This window comes from Vulpes lagopus, chromosome 3 (genome assembly GCF_018345385.1).
Source record: "Vulpes lagopus strain Blue_001 chromosome 3, ASM1834538v1, whole genome shotgun sequence".
Lineage (NCBI taxonomy): Eukaryota > Metazoa > Chordata > Mammalia > Carnivora > Canidae > Vulpes > Vulpes lagopus.
This window is the reverse complement of record NC_054826.1, coordinates 106970137-106990737: the sequence shown is the minus strand read 5'-3', so window position 1 is coordinate 106990737 and position 20601 is coordinate 106970137. Positions and strand designations below refer to the sequence as shown.

At 55.9% G+C, this 20601-nt stretch overlaps 2 protein-coding genes across 7 annotated transcripts; one reads left to right on the top strand and one right to left on the bottom strand.

Annotated features, from left to right (window-relative positions):
• The first annotated feature begins 6686 nt into the window (after window positions 1-6686).
• DOC2A (double C2 domain alpha) lies at window positions 6687-12137 on the top strand. 4 transcript variants are annotated; one of them, XM_041747281.1, is made up of 11 exons: window positions 6687-6859; window positions 7545-7822; window positions 8196-8275; window positions 8498-8572; window positions 8674-8783; window positions 10278-10410; window positions 10496-10555; window positions 10632-10795; window positions 10918-10999; window positions 11076-11172; window positions 11307-12137. In XM_041747281.1, the coding sequence occupies exons 2-11, from the start codon at window positions 7558-7560 to the stop codon at window positions 11450-11452; spliced, it is 1212 nt and encodes a 403-aa protein (XP_041603215.1). In that variant the 5' UTR covers window positions 6687-6859; window positions 7545-7557; the 3' UTR covers window positions 11453-12137. The 4 variants fall into 4 exon arrangements, with proteins under 4 accessions (XP_041603215.1, XP_041603216.1, XP_041603214.1 ...); XM_041747282.1 differs by having other exon boundaries at window positions 6687-6897; XM_041747280.1 differs by lacking the exon at window positions 6687-6859 and adding an exon at window positions 7135-7252 and having other exon boundaries at window positions 10278-10404.
• On the bottom strand, window positions 11846-20584 carry INO80E (INO80 complex subunit E). Of its 3 annotated transcripts, XM_041747285.1 has the most exons (8): window positions 20280-20584; window positions 20054-20124; window positions 19775-19827; window positions 17010-17088; window positions 16799-16910; window positions 16305-16421; window positions 12955-13050; window positions 12287-12422 (listed from the first exon to the last, which is right to left on the bottom strand). In XM_041747285.1, exons 1-7 carry the CDS (start codon window positions 20358-20360, stop codon window positions 12979-12981), a joined length of 585 nt encoding a protein of 194 aa, XP_041603219.1. In that variant the 5' UTR covers window positions 20361-20584; the 3' UTR covers window positions 12287-12422; window positions 12955-12978. The 3 variants fall into 3 exon arrangements, with proteins under 3 accessions (XP_041603217.1, XP_041603218.1, XP_041603219.1); XM_041747283.1 differs by lacking the exon at window positions 12955-13050 and having other exon boundaries at window positions 11846-12422; XM_041747284.1 differs by lacking the exons at window positions 12955-13050; window positions 16305-16421 and having other exon boundaries at window positions 11846-12422.
• Between the last annotated feature and the right edge of the window lie 17 nt (window positions 20585-20601).

Genomic DNA, 20601 nt, shown 5'->3' with positions numbered 1-20601 from the left:
TCACCCAGTTCTTTGGTGCTGGGCAGGGTGGGGGTCTGGGGCTAGAGAGCACGGATGACCACAGGATGGGGTAGGACTCCCTGACTGGGTACTAAGCAGTGAGGGAAGAAAAAAGTAGACTTTTATTCATCAGCAGGAGAGGAGGGTTGGTTTGGGCACTCAGGGCAGAGTCCAGGGCCTGTGTCCAACTCCTCAGGCCCCTTTCTGGCAGGTCCTATGGAATATGAGATCAGAGGTGGGAGGCCACACCCTGCCTCCCTAGGCTTTTGGGTTCTTCACCTTCTCCCAAGGAAGGCTGAGGTGGGAGGGGCCAGGGGAGAAGGGGGGGGGGGAGGCTTACATGTGTATGAAGAACTGGTACAGGAGGAAGAGGAAGGCCACTACCAGAGCGCCCACCAGGATGTGATGGAAGAACTCAGAGTTGGATCCTGTTAGACAAGGAAGGGGAGATGGGGACCCTGGACTCATCTCTAATCGAAGGGCCAAGGGCAGCTCTTCTCCAGGCCCTGGCAAGGAAGGAGGCCCCTTCTCAAGCTGGTTCATACCTGAGTTAACAAAGATGACAGGTTTCTCCCCAATAAACTGGGCCACGGCCAGGATCCTGGCTTGATCTGAGTCTGGGTAATCAAAAAAGTCAGGTCTCTCTATGAAGAGTAGAGACTCTGCTCCTCGGGCCAAGACATTGGCATTTTCCCGCCTGGGTGCTAAGGAAGCAAAGTCTACGTCTAGAATCCAGCAGACCTCTGCCCTCCACCCCAAGAGGCTGAGGCCAACCCAGGACCCTGCCAGGCCACACAGCCTTAGTATGGCTGTAGAGGGACTTGATTTGGTTCCAGGAATTTCTCAAGGATCAACTGAGCTCTCCATGCGAAGGCCCATGCTGGATGGAGAGGGTGGGACAGACATGTGGAAGGAGAGGAAGACCCTGGCTTGCCCTCTCAGCTCCTAAGGCCAATTAACCCCTCACCACCAAGACTTCCTTGTCCCCACTGCTCCCAGGATAGCTTCCCACCTGTTTCTATGGCCCCCAGTCCAACCAGCCACGCCCATGCCCGCGTCCACTGCCACAGCCTCATGACTCTTCCACTCCTGTCACAGGGGTGGGGGCTCTGTGATGTCATAGCCTGGAGCCATTCTGAGCACAGCTCTGGAGGGAGGGGAGACAGAAAGTGCTGGGAACTGGGAACTGGGGACCCCCCTCCCCGGGCCGTCATCCTTTGGGGTGATGCTGATTATAAAATAGTAGCTGGGGCAGTCCCAAAATTTAGAAATAGGAGGGGCTTAGCAGGGACTAAGGAGAGCTGCATTTGTGTAGCATGCAGTCTCTCCTGGGCTGAGGAGCAGGGATAAGCTCCTTCAATTACCGCCCCCCCCCAACTCCACTCTCCACATGGACTACATCACAGACAGCAAGCCTGTCTTCATTATACAGAAAAGGGAACCAAGGTACAGAGGGGCAAAGTAGTGGGGGTGGCGCACACTTCCCCGGGCTCTGCATTTTCCTCTCTGAGGCTCCCCCTTGCCTTGTGTCCCCAAATTCAAAGGCACAGGGGTCTCAGCGCTCTGCAGAGGACAGCCCTGGAGTCCCGCGCCAGGAGAAATAACAGGCTTGTCCCACTAGGTGGCAGCCGTGTCCACGCCTGCCGGTCCCCCCGCCCGCAAGGGCAGCGCTCCAGGCGCTCCGAGCCCTCCTCCCGCTCCTTTCCGCAGGTGCCGCAGGAAAGGATCGTCCGGGGAAAGGCCCCGCCCACCTCGAGGCAGGTCACTTGGTCACCCACAGCACCCTCGCAGGCTCCTCTTTCTGGGTGGGCTCCCCCAAGGGCCTTCCCATTTCCCATTTCCAGTCCGCGCTTTTCTCTATTTGTCACTTCCCAACGGCCACTGGCCATCCTGCGGGCCCCTCTCAGCCTCCAGGAGTTAGCGTCCCTCTGATTGGCAGGTGGGCCTGTCTGTCACAGATATGTCCCGCCCCACTCAAGCCCAAGGACACTTCAGGGTCTTCTTGGTTTGCTTACACAGATGCCTGTTCAGCCATCCCTGACAATCCCAGTTCCCTGACTTCCCCCAAACCGGGCACGTGTCTGTGGCGTGTTGGAAGCTCCTCTGTCCTCGGATGGAAGCGCCCTCCTACCCTGGGTCCCTACCCCTCATCTGTCTTGCCTTCTGGGGGGTACCCAGCCAGTCTCCCCCCAGTAGCGGGGCAAGGTTGCTTCCCTGCTCAGCTGCTATTTCCTGAACACTAAGCCCAGGAAGGAGGAAATGGGGGTAAAGGAGACAGACTACCATCTATGGGACCTCCTGCGAGCTTCCTTCGCCTATACTTCTCTCTTCTGAGAAAGAGGGAGTAACTTACCCAAAGTCACCTACACGTGAGGGGCAGTTGTGAGTCCAGCAACCTGACTCCTTGACTTGAGAGCCAGGGTTCCCACCCCCAGGCCTGTCTGCAGCTGCTGCCTCCTTTAGCTAGGAGAAGGGGTCCAGAGCCTTTAGCCATTGGAGTGGATCTGGCAGTTTCCTCAATCTACCCCAGAAGTATACAGCTGCCCTCCCCACCAGAAAAGGCCCTTTTGACACAGGCAGTGATTTATCATTCATTCCTGCATCCAATCATTAAGTAAATGTATTGCGCTCCTGCTCTGTGCTGGGTTCCATTTATGGCTTAGATAGAAATCACCAGGGCCTGGTCTGCCCTCAGAGGTCATAGGGGAGCGAACTCTTGGATGCACATGGTCTAAGGGTCTAAACCCCTGGTATGAGGGTTTAGACGGACAACCTCTAATGGGCTGTCTATTGCTGTCTCTGCTCCCTTGCCTTGAATGTATTCTTCAATCTCTTCCAGCCTGGCTCTGTCCTCACCACTCTACTGAAACCACTTTTGCCAAGTCTACCAACGACCTCTTAACTTGCCAAATCTAATGGTTACCTCTGTTCATTCTGAGGGCACAGGCCTGTGCCTCTTGGCAGGGGACCCATGCTTGGTGATTTTCAGAGTTCCTCCTTCTACAGCCAGCTCAGCCTTGGACATTCTCTTCTCTGTCTATATTCTCTCTCCCTAGGTGATCTCATTCAGTCTCATGGCTTTAAATACCATCTATATGCTGGTGACTCACAAATGTATATTTCCAGCCTAGTCCTTTCCTCTGAGCTCCAGACTCCTCTACCCAACTTCCTGCTTCGTGTCTCTGTATGTCCAAAACCATCTTCAACTCAATAGATCTCAAATGGAGCCCTTGGTTCTCCTACCCCAGACTGGGCTCCTGCTTCCCATTGCTGCAAATGGTCTCACTGTTCTGGAGATGGTCTGCTGGATACATACACCCAGGAGTCATCTCAACCCCTCCCTCTCTCTCTCTGGACAAAGCCATCATCAAGACCTGTTAGCTCAATTTCCAACATAAATTTCAAATCCATCCGCCTCCCTCACCCTCCATTGCTGACTATTTCAATACCCATACCTCCCCTGGTATTCCAACAGCCTGTGGACTGGTGGACTTCTGTCTCTTCATTCTTCCCTCGGGGAGAACAAACCAGAACACTCAGATGCACTACTTAAAACCCTCCAATGGCTTCCCGTAGTACCTGGGTAAATTATGAACTTCTTACCCTGACCTGCAAGACTCTTGCTCAGCCCTGTCCACCCACCCACCTCAGCTCTTGCATGACCTCCCTCACTCAGCACACTGCAGTCTTTGCACACACCTATGCCTAGGACTCGCTTGCATCCCCTTCCAGTTAGGAAATGGTTAACTTCTCTTATCTTACGGGTCTCAGCTGAGACAACACTTCCCCAGGAAGGGAACTCTCATGGCCTTCTGATCATCCCCTGTCTATATCACTGCATTAGACTTGTCTGTGTATTTGTCTATCTCCCCTACAAAGCTACGAAGCTAGAGATCACTGATCGTGGTTATAGACTTGCACCAAAGTATATAGTAGGTGTTCAATAAATATTTATTGGCTGAATGGATGGATGAAAATCTATCTGTGGACATGCCAGGGCTGAGCACTGTCTACCATTTGCCCTGCAACTGGCTCCAGCTCCAGCTTTATCCTCACCTTCCCTCAATAAGGCTTTCTGCAGGTGTGTTGCTGGATCTGAGTGAAGCCAAGAGAAAGGCAGAAGCAGAGGAGGCAGGAATTCATGGCCAGCACCCCTGCCCCCCGAAGCCCCCACTCCCCCAGCTCTGCCTCTTGCCAAACCCACCAGCTCTGGTCCTGGATGGAGTCTCCCTTTGTCCTGCCTTTTTTCTTATCCTGGACAGTCCCAAAGGACACCTGTTGGTTGCCTCTAAATATATTTTAACATATTTTTTTAAACATATTCTTTTGCATAGGCAACATATGTGCCTGGTACGAAATTCAAAAGGTACAAAAAGATGGAAAATAAGCGTTTCCTAATTCTGCCCTACTCTACCCCATAGCAATCTCCTCAGAGCTCAATGTCTTCTTGGGCAGGCTTCCAGGGATAAGTTACACACAAAAAACCAAACACATATAAACTCTTTTCTCCCCATTCCACACATACTGTTCTGCATCTTACTTTTTTAGGTTAACCTGAGACTGGGAAGACGACTCTGTGCAAGTGCATACAAGTACCAGGGGCTCTCTTTTTCATGGCTGCATACTATTTCATCACATGAAATTGTGTCAAAACCCACTGAACTGATACCCCGCTCGTGGACATTTAGGTTATTTCCAGTCTTTTGTCATTGCAAACATGTTGCATTTCAGAGCTCTGAACTTCTATTATTTTGTTCATGGGCCAGCCTATAAGCTAGAAGTAGAAATCCTAGGAGTAGAATTTCTGGGTCAAAGAGTCTATGTATTTGGCATCTTGGCATCCACCATCAGAATGGCCTCCGCAGAGGTGGTGCCTGCCCACTTACCCACAGCGTTGCACACATTGCGAGTTAACTGATGCTTTGAGTTTTGTCATCTGGTGGGTGATAAGTGTGGTCTATCTCAGTGTGGTCTGACTTTGCATTTCTCTCTCTTTAAAAAAAAATATTGTGGGCAGCCCGGGTGGCTCAGTGGTTTAGCACCACCTTCGGGTGGGGGGGGGGGGTGTGTCGTGATCCCGGAGACCCAGGATTGTCTGGCTCCCTGCATGGAGCCTGCTTCTCCCTCTCCCTGTGTCCCTCATGAATAAGTAAATAAAACCTTTTTTTAAAAAATGTGTACTTTTAAAAAATACAAATAACAATATTTCTATCTTAACCATTTGCAAGCATACGTACGGTTTAGTAGTGTTAACTATATTCACATTACTGTGCAACCACACTTCTCTTACTTTTAAATCACAGTACTTAGGGATGCCAACTTAGTGCTAGGCCCAGCTTGGGGCAGCCTCCATAACACTCCCAGGTGGTGGGGGAGACAGAAATGTAAGCAGGTAGAACTGAGCCTAAGGCAGGCAGCACACTGGAAGCAAGGGGGTGGGGTGGGGATGCTCCAGGAAAGGTCCTCAGAAGAGGTGACCCAGGATGACCCTGAAGAAAGGGAAGCTCTTTCAGGCAGAGGAGGTCCTATGAGCAAAGGTCCAGAGGCCTCAGGGATCCAGGTCTGTTCTAGGGACTGTAGGTAACCTTCCTGCCAACAGCCACGGAGGTGGGAGTGACGGGATGGGGATGGGAGGAGTCAGGGTCTTGGACCTAAGGGCTTGAAGGCCACTGTAGGTACTCTGTTTTAGGGGGGATGGCGGGTTTGGGGCAAAGAAGAGCAAAGATCTGAGGCTGGAGTTTGACAGGCAGATGGCAGGGTTCAGGTGGGAAATGGCGAACTGCAAGGCTCGGAAAGAAGCCCGACGCCTCACGGGAGGGATGGAATTGGACATGGCAGGGGGTGGGGTGAGGAAGGGTGGATTCCCAAGGGAGATGCCATCCCTGAGAAGGGGACCCCGGCCCTTGGGGGCTGGGCTGGACCACAGGAGAGAGGCCTGAACAGCCCCAGAGAAGAGGCGTGGGGGAAGCCACAGCCTCGGACCTGTCCCCTCCGTCAGGCTGTGAGGTTCCCCAGCCCGGCTTGGCGGGGAGAGGACCCCCAGGGTCCCAGGCCAGCGAGCGCGGGCGGATCAGATACCGTCCCCCGGCCCACCCCGGGTGACTGCAGATCTCTAAGCCCCGCCCCTACGTATTTGGGGAGGGGAGGGCCCAACAACCTATTCCCTCCCCCGAGCACTCTCCGTGGGGGAGGGGCGTGAGGAGGCGCGGGGGGGCCGCGGAGGAGGGAGGAGGCGCAGCGTCGCCATGGCAACCAGGAGGGTGGTCCGGGTCTCGCAGGCCGGGGGGGGGGGTAAGCGAGGAGCCCGCAGGGGAGGGAGGCGCCGCGGGCTCGCTGCCGGGGCAGGGGCAGGGGCGGGGGCCCGGGGTCTCCGGGGAGTTGGGGAACACCGGGCAATTCTCGCCGCTGCTTCTCGGTGGCGCAGGGAGCCCGTGTGTCCGCGAGTGTGTGCACGCGAAGTTCTCCGGGGTGGGTTAGTGCATGAGTGCGAGCGTGCGCACGTGGGCGCAGGCGTGTGCGCGGGAGTGCCCGCGTGTGTGTGTGTGTGCGTGTGTGTGTGCGCAGTCGCGTGCGCCCCTAAGTGTGCCCGGCGGGCGCGGGCGGGAGAGTCCCGCCCCCTCCCCAGCCTCCGGCCGCCCCTCCCCGCCCCCTGCCGCCTGCGCCGGCTGCATCCTCGCCTCCACCTCGCTCACCCCCTCCTCCCCGCACTTTCTCCTGCTCACCCTCCCTCCCTCTCGGCTCTCACCGCCGGACTCCGCGCTCTTCTCGCTGGCCGCCCCGGGAATCGCCGGCCGCCACCGCCCAGCCCGTCCCCGCCGTCCCCCCAGTGCTTGGGCACCTGTTGGAGGCAGACACACAGGTGCAGAGGGCTGGGCCGCCGGGGGCGTGAGGGTGAGGGTGAGTGTGCGTGTTAGCCTGTGTGCCCACGGGGTGTTTAGCTCCCTGGAGGCTGCAATTTCTGGCTCATCTTGAATTGCCGGTCTCAGGAGGAGGCATCTGAGGCAGGGGTCCCCGCGTTGGGCTGCAGGGCAGGGGGGCCAGTCAGGCAGGCGGGCAGATCCCGCGGCTGCATGAAGGACAGTGGGCAGGGAAAGCTAGAGGGGTGCGTGCCCCCTGGGCCAGACAAGCGCCTGGTGCAGAGGGATGGACAGCGCCTGTGGGGCTGCTTCCGAGGGAGGCAGGAGCCCAGGGGCGGAGGGCATCCCGGGATGAGGGCCAGGAGCCGGAAAGATGACACCGGGACCATCCAAAGGTATGTGGGCACGGCTGAGGTGGCGCTAGGAGCTGCCTGGGGGAGTGGGCTGGCAGCCCAGCTTGGGGGGGGGGCGGTGGGGAGCAAAGCCGGGGGTCTGGGGGGCCCAGGCTTCCTGTCTGCCTGCCGGCTGGTACAGGCCACCTTCTCCCTTGACACCTGGGCAGGGAAGCCCGGGAGGACCCCACCAGCTGGGGAGGTGGCCGCCTGGCCATCTGCCAGCAGCCGGCAGGTATGAAGAATCCACCTGGGGCTTACGCTCTCTGGGACCTCCCTCTCATCCTTTTCACAGCCAGGGGTGCTGCATGAGGGGCCGCAGGGGCGACCGCATGACCATCAACATCCAGGAGCACATGGCTATCAACGTGTGCCCCGGGCCCATCCGGCCCATCCGGCAGATCTCTGACTACTTCCCCCGCCGGGCACTGGGACCAGAAGGCGGGGGCAGAGATCTCAGGGAGGCCCCTGCTCGGCTGGCGCCCCTGGCCCTGGCCCCGCCTGCAGCCCTCCTTGGGGCCACCACACCCGAGGACGGAGCTGAGGTGGACAGTTACGACTCGGATGATACCAGTGAGTCTGGGGGCTTGGATGGAGGGCCCCAGGACTGAATGGGGGCTTTGGGGCCCGGGGCTCTGCGGGGCGCGTGTTGGGGGAGGCGGGCACTGCCACCTCAGCTGCAGTCGGGGCGGAGATTACAGTTTCAGAAAGGCTCAATATTCAATATTTCTGCTGAGACACTCAGCCACCCACACAGCCCCAGTTGCGGCCCAGCCAGGGACCCAGACACTCGCACACAGGCTCGCAGGCTGACAGCCGCTGCCGACAGGCACACACCTTCACCCGCCAGCACCACAGGCTCCACAGCCGGCCTGCCCGGTGGTCTCTCACACACCTGCCTTACACACCAACTCAGGACTCACGCTACCTCTTCCCTCTTCGCCAGCCGCCCTGGGCATGCTGGAGTTCGACCTTCTCTACGACCAGGCCTCCTGCACTCTGCACTGTAGTATTCTCAGGGCCAAGGTGGGCACTCCCTGCCTCCCCAGCTCTGGCCCTGTGTGCCTCCCACCCTGGGGGCGGGTTCCAGGTGTCCGGTTTGGACCTGTCCTCCTTCCCCCGACCCTTGTCCCCCAGCACCCCTCTTCTTGACTCTCCACACCCCAAGGATCCACTCTGCAGAGGGAGGGAGGGAGGCAGGTAGCAGGGCTGGGAGCTTGCAGCTCTCTTTCCTTCTGTCCTCTGCAGGGCCTCAAGCCCATGGATTTCAATGGCCTTGCTGACCCCTACGTCAAGCTGCACCTGCTGCCTGGAGCCTGCAAGGTAATAGCCTCTGACCCAGCTGGTGGGTCTGTCCTTCCCCTGCCCTCAGGCTCTGTATGTCTGGGGGACATATATTGAGAATCTTCGTCCCCACACCTCAGGCCAATAAGCTAAAAACTAAGACTCAGAGGAACACACTGAATCCTGTCTGGAATGAGGACCTGACATACAGTGGGATCACGGATGATGATATCACCCACAAGGTGCTCAGGTGAGGGCTCCATTCTCCCTGTTCCTGAGGATTCCAGTCAGTACCTCCTCTGAGAGCTCTTTTTGGCACCTTCTTTGGTTGGTTGATCTGCTTCCCATTAAGCCCTTCTCAGATGCTCAAGAATAATCACTGGCTCCCCATCCCCTTTGGCAGGAAGCCAAAATGTTTCCCTGGCATTCCTGCCCCCCAAACATTTCCTCCTACTGCTGCTCCAGCAGAGGACGGACTTCTTCAGACTGACCAGGTTCAATCAGCCTGACCTTTGCCTGTTATATTTCTTCCACGGAAAGTGCCCCCTCTCTTGGCCAGCCTAAATACCATTCATTCAATACTTGAAGCTGTGCCTCCTCTTGGAAGCTTTCCCTGGTCTCTGAGAGCCCTCCTCAGAGCCCTGACATGTCTGCCCGTTCTGTTGCCTGTGCCCCCCTAACATCCAGTGCTAAGGAGTGAAGGAAACGTGCTCCATCATCCCAGGAGGTGGAGCTGTGGGGGCTGTAGTCCCTGACTGGAGACCAGAGACTGGAGTGATGGGCACCATAACCCAGGGCTTTAGCTGTGTTCTTGGCAATGGGGAAAGTGGGGGAGGGCTTGCACGGGGACAGGGGCATGGTCAGGGTTGCGTTTTGGAGGTCACCCTGCTGGTAGTGAGGCAGAAAGTCTGGCCCACCTTTCTGATGTGAGAGCATTAGGCCTGAGTAGCTGAGTACTCAGCTCTCATGGGTGCCCAGCGCTGGGCTCTGCCTCTTTACATCTATTTCTCTTGATCCTGGCAGTTGATGGAGGTGGGTACTCCTATCTCCATTTTATGGATGGGAATTGAGGCATAGGGAGATGACTTGGCCAAGGTCACACAGGAAGCTAGTAGGTGCCAGAAGTGGAAGATAAATACTCCCCTGTGACATAGCTTGAGTGTCACAATGGAAGCACCAGGAGCTGCAGGAAGGGATGAAGAGAACTAAAAATCATTTCTTACTCGCTGGGCTCCTGTGTCTCTCCCAGGCTGGTTCCCTGCTGCATGCAGACAAGGCCAGGAGTGCCAGAGGTGTGGGATCCTCGTGTGACTGGCCAAGGCTCCTCAAGGTGCTTCTAGCCCTTGCTCACAGAATCTGACCCACACCCACCAATGTGTGCTCTGGGCATGTTGTTCAGTTGGCTCCAATCCCCAGGCTCTGAATGGAGGCTCCAGAGGGTGCTGGTGCTCGGGCTTTGTGAGGGCCTCCTGAAGGAGCAGTGCAGGTCCTGACGGACCCGGGATGGCCTGGACAGCTGGAGAGGGAGGGCCAGGGGAACAGGGAAAATCACAGCGTCCTTCTCACTCCTCCTCAGCTCCAGGCCCGGTGCCCACCACACAGCCCGTGAGACAGGTGAGGCGTAGAGTGTTTGGGGCAGAGCTAGGATAGGCTTCAGGTGCTGAGTTCAGTTGGAGGACCTTTCTCCCACAGGGGAGCAGGCTCAGGCATGCCAGGGGGCCCTGACCCTATAATTCCCCACCAGGATCTCTGTCTGTGACGAGGACAAGCTGAGCCACAACGAATTCATCGGGGAGATCCGAGTACCCCTCCGCCGCCTCAAGCCTTCACAGAAGAAACATTTTAACATTTGCCTTGAGCGCCAGGTCCCGGTTTGTGTGAGGCTGGTGGGGTGCTGCAGGTGGGGTGGGGGTGGGGCAGCCCCAGGGAGACCAGGTTTCCAGAATCTTCTCTTCTCCTCAGTTGGCTTCACCATCCTCCATGTCAGCGGCCCTGAGGGGCATCTCTTGTTACCTGAAGGAGGTGAGGTACCTCAGAGGGACCACATCTGGGTGGGAGGTGGCAAGGATGCAGGCTGACCCCTAAGTCTGCCCCACAGCTGGAGCAGGCCGAGCAGGGGCCTGGGCTGCTGGAAGAGCGTGGGCGCATCCTACTGAGTCTCAGCTACAACTCTCGGCGCCGGGGGCTGCTGGTGGGCATTGTGCGCTGTGCCCACCTGGCCGCCATGGACGTCAATGGCTACTCCGACCCCTACGTCAAGACGTGAGCCCATCCTCCCTCTTTCCTCCCCCTCCCCCGAGCCTGACCTCTGCGGCATCTTCTTCTGGGGCCTGATCTGTCCCTAACTGCCCCACTCCACTACCCCGCCCTCCCGCCCCCCGCAGGTACTTGAGGCCTGATGTGGATAAGAAATCCAAGCACAAAACGTGTGTGAAGAAGAAGACTCTCAATCCGGAATTTAATGAGGTAAGCAAGGCAGGGCCCAGAAATTGAAGGGTGCTGGGGGCAGGGCCTCATGGAATCTATGGCTGTTCCACCTCAGGACTTCTTCTATGAGATGGAGCTCTCTGCTCTGGCCACCAAGACTCTGGAAGTCACAGTCTGGGACTATGACATCGGAAAATCCAATGACTTCATCGGTGAGGGAGGAGCCTGCCTGCTGGGTGGTGCTGATGGATGGGGGGGTGGGTGTTGTTGTTGGAGGGGGTTGGAGGGGTGGGCATATTGGCAGTGAGATGGGCCCCGATTTTGCCCACCCCTTCCTCCTTCCCAGGTGGCGTGTCCCTGGGGCCTGGGGCCCGGGGCGAGGCCCGGAAGCACTGGAGCGACTGTCTGCAGCAGCCGGACGCAGCCCTGGAACGCTGGCACACCCTGACCAGTGAGCTGCCCCCAGCGGCTGGGGCCCTGCCCTCAGCCTGAGTGGGACCGCACCTGCCCTGCACAGGCCCCTCGGGCCGGGTCCAGTACCTGACCTTCGCACGAGTGTGTTGCACGTTTACACGGGGTAGATGCCCCGCCCCACTACCTGTCTTATTTTGTGAGAGTCCGCGTAACCGTGGGTCTGTCTTCTCGTGAGGGACCGTGGAGATCTATATTCACATATGCAAACTTCCTCCTGCCTGACTGCTACCATGCAAATATGCAAACACCCGTCCTGTGCACGCCCGCAGGGGGCTGCTGGCTCCTCTCCTGCCTCTCCAGGCTGCCCCGTCCCCCTCAGCCCACAGGGAGGAGGTCGGATTAGGAGGGGTTCGGAGGAGGAGAATGTTTCCAAAAGAGAGGACAAAAAAAAACAAAAACAAAAACAAAAAAAAAGAGCCACTCCTTTAATACAGAATCTTCGTTAAAAACCAACCAACCTAGCCCTGTACAGCTGCCCTTTTGAATGGGGGGACCACTATGGGGTCTCCGCCTCTCTGAGAGGCGGCAGATGCTCCTGGCCACTCATTTAACTAACTGTCCCCTGGATGGGGCCCACATGGGAGGGCCCCCCTCCCCAGTGGGGACCCACCTTCCAGGGGACATTCGTGCATGTTTACGCCTTTTCTGATTGTGTCAGTGGCCGCGGCATGGCAACTGGGCATCAATAAACGTCTCTGCGGAAGCTGGGGGGCTTGTGTGTGCTGGCATCGGGTGAGGGGCAGGGGCTCAGCCACAGGGGGGCGGGTCACTCCGGGATGTCGATCACCAGGTCATCGTCCCCATCCAGGGCATCATCCCCACTGCCCGCGTCGCTGAACATCTGCCGAGGGACGGCGCTCAGGATGGTTGGGGGGGGCATCTTGGGTGGAGGCAGTGGGGCCAGGGCTGCCCCCACCCCAGCCCCGGAACCCCGGCCCGGGAAGGTCAGCGGCCCTCCCACAGGGCAGTCGGGGGGTCCCACCGCCATCTGCAGCAGGGGGAAGAAACACAGGGAGGGCTTGTCAGGAAGGGGGCAAAGGCTCATGCCAGGGGAGTGGACACAGCTGAGCCAGCCAGTGCTGGAATTGGGGGGCCCTGCCTCACCTTAGCCCCTGGAGTCTCAACCCAGCAAGTGCCTGCAGGTGAGGGGTAGTGATGGAGGCAGTGATGAGGGTGGTGGTGGTGGTGGTGGTGGTGGTGGTGGTGGGAGTCTTATGGGAACCAGGAGGAGAAGGCCAGGCCCTGCCCTCTCCAGGGATGCACCTTGGCTGCCCGTGATAGCACTTAGAGCCAGTCAGAGGCAGCCTGCAGCGCCTGCCGGCCCGCCCCTGGGCACCTCAGACCCCATTTGGCAGCACGGGCCTCATCTCCCTCCTACTTTGGGACTCACTGGTTAGGTGGAGGGGGTCCTAGGTCTTCGCCCCCCGCCGTGTGAGGCTACTACCTCTTAAACCTTGGACGGGCCCCTCTTTGGGATCCCCGCAGCCACTGGCCTGGGCCAGGCCCTCCTCTCAGCTCACCTGGGCTACCACGGTACCAGCCTCCTAACTGGACTCCCTGCCTTCAGCCTCTCCCAGAGCCAGTTCCTCCTCCACACTGCAGCCAGAGTGAGCTCTCTAAAACACAAACCTGAGCACGTCATTCCTCTACTCAAGGGACAGGCGGTAAGGAGTGCCTGAGAATAGGCCAGTCCCTCCATCTCAAGTGTCCTTTTCTATTTATCAAATGTCCTGCTGTGTCCTCTGAGGCTGGGGAGTGTCCTCTGTCCTGCCCAAGCATCTGGCCCCCGCTCCCTGCCAGGAGTTCTCCCCACAGAGAGCTCTGTGGGCACAACTGTGAGCACCTGCTATGTGCTGGGTGATGTCCATTCCTGATCTCTGACCATTCTGACTGCCCTGAGGGGGGGTGGGGGTGGTCAGAGGTGGAACCTGAGACTTGCAAATGGAGACTTTCTAGGCACAGGCCCACGGGTGCCCTCCCTGGCCCCCCCGGAGCAGTGTCCCATCTGGCCCCAGGTGGGGGTGGCAGGAGCGCTTGTGTGCCTTTACAGTGGCCCTGGGATTGCTTTCACTCCATCGGCCCTCATGGCTGATTTCTGCCTCTTCAGGAGCTCCCAGGCCTGCTGTTGTCCTGGGAGGGGGTGTCAGAGTGGGCTTGTCTCTCCTGGTCAAGGGCTCAGGGTACAGGAGTTGCCCAGGACTGGTGACAGACAGGAGGCCCAGCGTCGTGAGGACAGCCGCGCCCCTCCTCTGGCTGCCACCTTTCCATCCCATCCTAGTCCCTACGTCCCACCTCTGCACAGTCTTCCTCAGTGGCCTCTGGGACTGAGAGCAGCTCCTGTTTATCCACAGCTTACTAGGGACCAGGCACTGGGCTATGTGTTTCCTCTCTCTTGACTCATGTTATCCTACAGTGAGCTCCACCCCCGCCCTGAGCGAAAAAGCAAGCCAGGGCTCAGAGGGTGAAATGACTTGCCCAGGTCACATGGGGAGCTCGTGGAAGAGCCAGGACTCAAACCCACTCTGTCTGACTGGGGCCCAGGCCCTTACCTGACCTGTTCCCATCTTCACAGCTGTCCCTTGTCTCCTCAGACTAATCCGGAAATTTCAGTTACTCCTACCCCTATACAGGACATCCTGGCTCCAGGCACCCAGGCCTTCTGTGATCCCACCTCACCTGATGTTTTTTTCTGATGTCCTCCTTTCTCACTCCTGCATCAGCCTCAACAATACTTCTGTGACATCCTTGTGTTCCTTCCACTCTTGCTCAGCCTGCAATTTCCAAATCTCACTTCTCCTGGCCTCAAATGTTACCTCTTCCTTGAGGCCTTCTCAGATTTACCCCCTCCACCATAGCAGCTGATCCCGGGCCCTCTCTCAACCAATCTTTTTTTTTTTTTTTTTTTAAATTTACTTATGATAGTCACAGAGAGAGAGAGAGAGAGGGAGAGGCAGAGACATAGGCAGAGGGAGAAGCAGGCTCCATGCACCGGGAGGCCGACGTGGGATTGGATCCCGGGTCTCCAGGATCGCACCCTGGGCCAAAGGCAGGCGCTAAACCGCTGCGCCACCCAGGGATCCCTCTCAACCAATCTTCTCTCTCCTCTATGGTCACTTCTCAGCTCCCCATCACCTCTATGTCAGGACCCTGCAACTCAGAAAACCTCACTCACGCTACACCTCTACCCATCTGCTCAGGCTTCACTGACCCTTGCCTTCTGTACCATCCTGCTCTACAGGCCAAAAGCAAAACTCCTGCCAAGGAGAGCGCAGGGCTAGCATTATCACCCAGTATCTACCCACTTTTCAGGCTCAAGGGCCAAGGTCACATATAGAGTAAGAGGGGGAGCTGGGATCTGAGCTCCAGAACCCACACTCCTAACTACCACAAACGTGACCTCCTACTTTGCTTTTGGCTCCAGTGCCTTGTGTTTATAATCTACCCAATTTGAAAGCTGTCTTGTTTAGTCCCAATCCCACTTTGACTCAGAGTTGGAAGGGCAATGTGCTTTCTGTGTCCTCATTGCTCCTGGGGCTCATTCCTTCTCTACGTACGATCTCCCCCAACAATCACACCCGCCTCCATGCTGAGGATTTCAAAACCCAGGCTCACATTCTCCTGTTGTCTCACTGGCATTTCCAGACAGCATCTCAGTATGTCCAAACTCCGTCTTCCCTTGCAGAGCTGCTCCTCCCAGACCTCCCTGTCTCAGAGAAAGGCTAATACACTTTTTCAGTTGCTCGGGCCCCAAACCCTGGCTTTACTGGTCTTCCCACTGCTCCCATCTTCGAAACTGATCTGCCAGCTACTTTTCAGCAGTTCTAGTTCCTTCACTGCAGGAGCTTCCTCAGAGGCCTCCCCACTTCCATACTGACCCAGTCCTCCTCAGTCTATTCACACAGCAGGGAATCCGATAAATCTGAGTCGACTCCCCTCTGCCCAACCTTTTGCAGTGGCTCCCTGTTTCTTTCAGGGTACAAGCAGCCTTTACAACACTGGGGAGGCTCTTCATGATCTTGTCCCTTGGTTATTTCTCTGATCTGTTCACCCCATCACCCACCCCTCCCTTCCCTCCAAACACGCTGGCCTCCTTCCTGGTCCTTGAACAAGACAAACACACACCTTCCTCAGGGCCTTTGCAGTGCTTGTTCTCCCCGAAACACTTGCTCAGAGAGCCATGTAGTTGGTTCTCATTTCTTTTAAGCCTCTGACCAAATAACGTCCTAGACCATCCACCCATAAGTACCAGCCCCCATCTACTCTGGAGCTTCCCATCTCTCTAACTGGCCCAATTTCTAGGCATTGACACCTACTTATCTTGAGTATTTTCCACTCTCTTGCTAGAATGGGAGCTCTGTGAAGGTGGGGATTTTTGTGTTTTGTTCACTATTGCATCTCTCTGCATCTCCTAGAACAGTGCCTGGTACATAGTAGGTGCTAAAGAAACACTTGTTACACATGGTTTGATTGCTCATTTACAGACGCAGAACTGGACCTAGCGGGTCAGAGAGACCTGCTCAAGGTCATGTGGTTTTTAACTAGTGCAGCCTTGACAGGAGTCCACGTCCCATAGCTCCACCCGTTCTAAGGCTGCCTGGCATCACAGGATACCTGGGAACAAGGAGCGTGGCCCCCACTCTGAGCGTCCCAAGCAAGGTTGGTCCTGTCCCTCATTTTTCTCCACATCAAGCCTGTGGACTAGGACTTCTCTGATCCACCCCTCAGTGCCTAGCCCTAGGCTGGGTCCCCAGCAGCCCCAAATCAATCCTTAGAATTTCCTGGACAGGCCCCAGCCCCTGTCTTGAGCCTCCCTTGCATGGCTGTCCTCCTGCCGTTCTGGCCCCTCCCTAACATCCCCCAATCAGGGTACCTTGAGTTTCCGGGGCAGGCGGGGCCGTTTCTCCCGCTTGGGCCTCAGGGGGCTGGGCTCGGGCAGCTGCAGGGCCAGGTAGTCAGAAGGGAATGGGGGGTAGGGGGGGGAAGCCAGCTGCAGGCAGGAGTGGGGGGATGGAGATGGGAAATGGAGTAGATGGGGTGGGGGAGAGGGAAGAAACGCAAACAGGAGGAGGAATGGAAAAACAAGAGGTGGTGATGAGTGTGGCTCCCGAGAACAGAAGGGGAAGGGACAGCAGCAGGACTGTGTCCTGAGCTCTGCTCTCCTCAGCCGCGCCTGTCCCCCATTCCTAAGCCAGAGAGAAGTGGGCAGCCCCGACCTCACACCCCTCCAATGGAGGCTTGCTGGCCACACCCAGACAGATGTCCCCAGAGTTGGGCTGGCCTTCCCCTGAGGCCCATCTGGCCAACAATGCCCACCTTACTCCCAGGTGGCTCAGTTACCACTTCCCACCCATGACCGCAACTCACCGAGCTCAGGTACGGGGAGGGGGCCGTGGAGGCCTGAAGGGGAAACCCCGTTGAAGGAGGCAGGGAGAGACTGGAGGGGGAGGGGGCACCCCCCAGCGGAGGGCTTCTCTTCCTGGAGAAAGGATAGGAGAGGGGGACGGTCAGAGGCAGCCAGATGCCCGGGTGTCCACTCCCACTCCACCCCTAGAGAAGAAGGTTGGCTTCTTCTCACCTCTTGGGAGCTGGCGTGTCCGACAGCTTGGGTGTTCCCTCTGTCTCGCTGTTATCTGAAGATGCAGTGGCATCTGAGTCTGTGAGACGGGAGGGCTGGTCAGAGGGAGGGTGGGGGGCTCTAACTTACCTCAGAGAAGTAGAGTCTCAACTCTACAGAAGGGCCCCAGGGACTCTGACTCCCTAGTTGGCACATATGTGCTATTCTGGGGGAGGCTCACAGCTTCACCAGCTTCCTAAAACATCCTTTTCAACTGACTTTCTGCCTGGACTCCTCCATTGTAACATGTCTGTCAAGCACTTAACTACTGCCAGGCTCTGCAGGAGTGCTCTGGTTCACCATGGCTCCTGTGTTCATAACTAGCCAAGGAGGAAGGTGAGGGCATCACGTTCTCTTTCCTGATGAGTTCACTGAGGCCCAGAGAGTAAGGTGAGAAGCTGGGACTTAAACCCACATCTCTGACTCCTTGACTGCCTCCTAAGCAACCTTCAGCTACTGCCTCTGTTGCACTTCCCACATCCCGAGTCCTGTTCATCTACCTTCATCTCTCTCCTATCTTTATCCTCGTTCCAACTACCACCAGGTCAGGTCATTACCACGTCAAAATCACCAGCTCAGCAATCTCACTTCTCCTGCCATCCACTGTCTACTCCAACTCTAGAATGATATAAATGTAAAGCTAATCACAGCCTTCCTGGTGACATCCTCTACAGCCTGCAAGCATGTGGAGTGCTTCTTAATCTGGCCTCAACCTACCTTTCCGGTCTTCCAACCAAACTGTACTCTTCCTTCACATCATGCCCATCTATTTCCTCTAAAAAGACAGTGAACTCCCAGTTCTGCATTTCTACCAAGAAGGCCCATTGTTCATTTAACAAATAACTGGTACCTGGGGTAAATGCCACCCCATTTTTCTGCTCAGATCCTTTAAGAAGCAAATTAAACACCACCATTCTGAGAAGTCTTCCAGAATCCCTCAGGCTCAGTTACTTGCTAGCTCTCCCTAAAACTCAACTCTCACTTGTCAGGGCTCTCCTCACACTGCGCTAAGATGTGTCATGTGTGGGTGTCTCCCTGACCAGACTGTGGGCTTTTCCAGGATACAAGTGGTGGCTTCCGTCCCTGGCTCTCTCTCACTCTTCAGATTTATCCCACTCTGACCATGAACATGCTGTTTTTCTCATGGCTCCTGTCCTAAAGACCCCCTCCAGCAGGAAGATACCTGGAAGACCTCAGGGAAGGAATAGGCAGGCAATGAAAAACAAGAGTATGAGCTAAATGATTTGTCTCAACCTACATAAGCTGGCTCCTGCCTATTTCTCTGACTTCATCCATCATCTACCATCCCTATCGTACATAGACAAATGGCCATTGTGTGTTCCAATAAAACATTATTTACAAAAACAGGTATCCTGGCTGGCTGCTGGCTGCTGACCCTGGCTCCACATCAGTGTTTAAAGGCACCACAGAGAGAGATTTGTATGCGCCATGGGTTATAAGGAACCCATGCTGAAATAGGACCACCAATGTCTACCTTAGCACTTTTTCAAACTGTGGGTCTTGATCCATTGGTGGGGCGTGAAGTCAATGTATTGGTTTGCAACCAGCATTATAAATTAAAAAAAAAAAGGAAAAAGCGGTCTAAAAACCATCAGAACTACTTATGTATGACTTAACATTGTTTCATTAAATTGTCTTGTAAGTATGTATGTATTCGGGGACTTGGTCTGACATAATAAGCAAGGTTCAAAACACAGTTTGGAAACATGCTTTACATGCTTCAGCCCTTCTGCCCTTCAGGCAACCTGACCTATTTTTACCTCAGGGCATCTGCCTCTGTCATTCCCCTGCCTAGTAATCTTTCACTTGTATCTTCACAAGACTGGTTTCTGCTTCTTATTTAGGTCCCAGCTCAAACATTACTTCCTGAGAAAGACTTTTCTTGAGCACTCTATTGATGCTGCCTTTATCTGCTTTTGCATGGTCTGCAAACTAAGAATGGGTTTTACGTTTTTAAAGGGTTTGGGGTGGGGGTAGACTCAAAGAAAAAATACTACATATGACATGTGAAAATTTCAGGAAATTCACATTTCAGTATCCATAAATAAAGTTTTACTGAAACACATCCATGCTTGTTTACTTAACGTATCACCTGTGGCTACTTTTGCACTACGACAGCAGAACTGGGCAGTTGCAACAGTTCTGCAAACCCTGAAATCTTTTTTACCTGGCCATTTACAGAAAAAGTTTATTAACCCCTGTTCTACTCCAATCACCACCATACAACCCTGATTTTCCTTTCAAATCTAAACTCCTAGTTTCTCTGTTTTCCTGTTACTCCCAGCCAGAATGAATATTCCACTGTATCCTCTGTGCAAAGCAATAAATGCTTGAGGGAAAGAATGGTAGAGGTGAAGGACAAGCAATAGATTTAAGAACCACTGGAGGGATCCCTGGGTGGCACAGCGGTTCGGCGCGTGCCTTTGGCCCAGGGCGCGATCCTGGAGACCCGGGATCGAATCCCGCATCGGGTTCCCGGTGCATGGAGCCTGCTTCTCCCTCTGCCTGTGTCTCTGCCTCTCTCTCTCTCTCTCTCTGTGACTATCATAAATAAATAATAATAAAAAAAAAATTTAAAAAAAAAAAAAAAAAAAAAGAACCACTGGAGATGTTATGAGCCTCCGAAGCCTATAAGGAAGGGCCCAGGAAGCTTGCTGAACTGCTAGGAGCCACATCCTCCACCAATTTTTCATGACCTTGCTCACCAGAGGAATCTTCATCCACGTTCTCGTACTGCAGAAGTCGGTCTAGGAGGAAACTAGGGTAAGAGGCAGGGAGAACAAGAGTGTTTATTCCCATCTCAGCAATGTTCTCCGGCACCCTGTCCCTTCTAGCTGGCCCGCTGGATCCCCATATCAGCCCCGAGCCAGGCGCCATGCATTCGTGGCCCACTTCCAAGGATGGGATCCGAATGCAGATCCACAGGAGCCACAACATCCGCAGGAATGCAGCCCTCCCGCCCCCCCACCCCCACCGGGTCCCACCTCTTATCCCGGGACACCTTCAGCAACTTCCTCTGCGCCTTCCTCAGCTCCTCCTGGAAGCACTCGTGTTCCTGTGTCACAGGCAAGGTGGATGCTGAGCCAACAGCCATCCGTAAAGGGGCCGGGAACCCGGCGACAGCTCACTCCGCTCCCTTTACACGTGGGTAAACTGAGGTTCTAAAAGCGCCAGGCCTCAACCCCCACAACCTCCCACCCCAGCACTCACGTAGATGAGGAACTTGAGCTTCCGCTTCAGGTTCCGGTATTTTTTCTTGTAGTCCACTTCGCCGTCCGCCGGCCCGTTCATGACCTGCTCCGGGAGCAGTGCCCCGCAGGAGTCAGGCGTCCCGCTACCCGGAGCCTGCACAGCCCCGCCTCTCACGCCTCCACTTCCGGAGACTCCGTAAGGCTGTGTCCGCCGGGACTACAACTCCCGGCGTACCCCGCGCCCAAGGATCTTGACCACAGGGGCTGCCCTGCTAGGAACACCGGAAAAAGAACGTTGCTTCCAGGGGCTGCGCTGAAGATGGTGTCGCATCGACGCGATG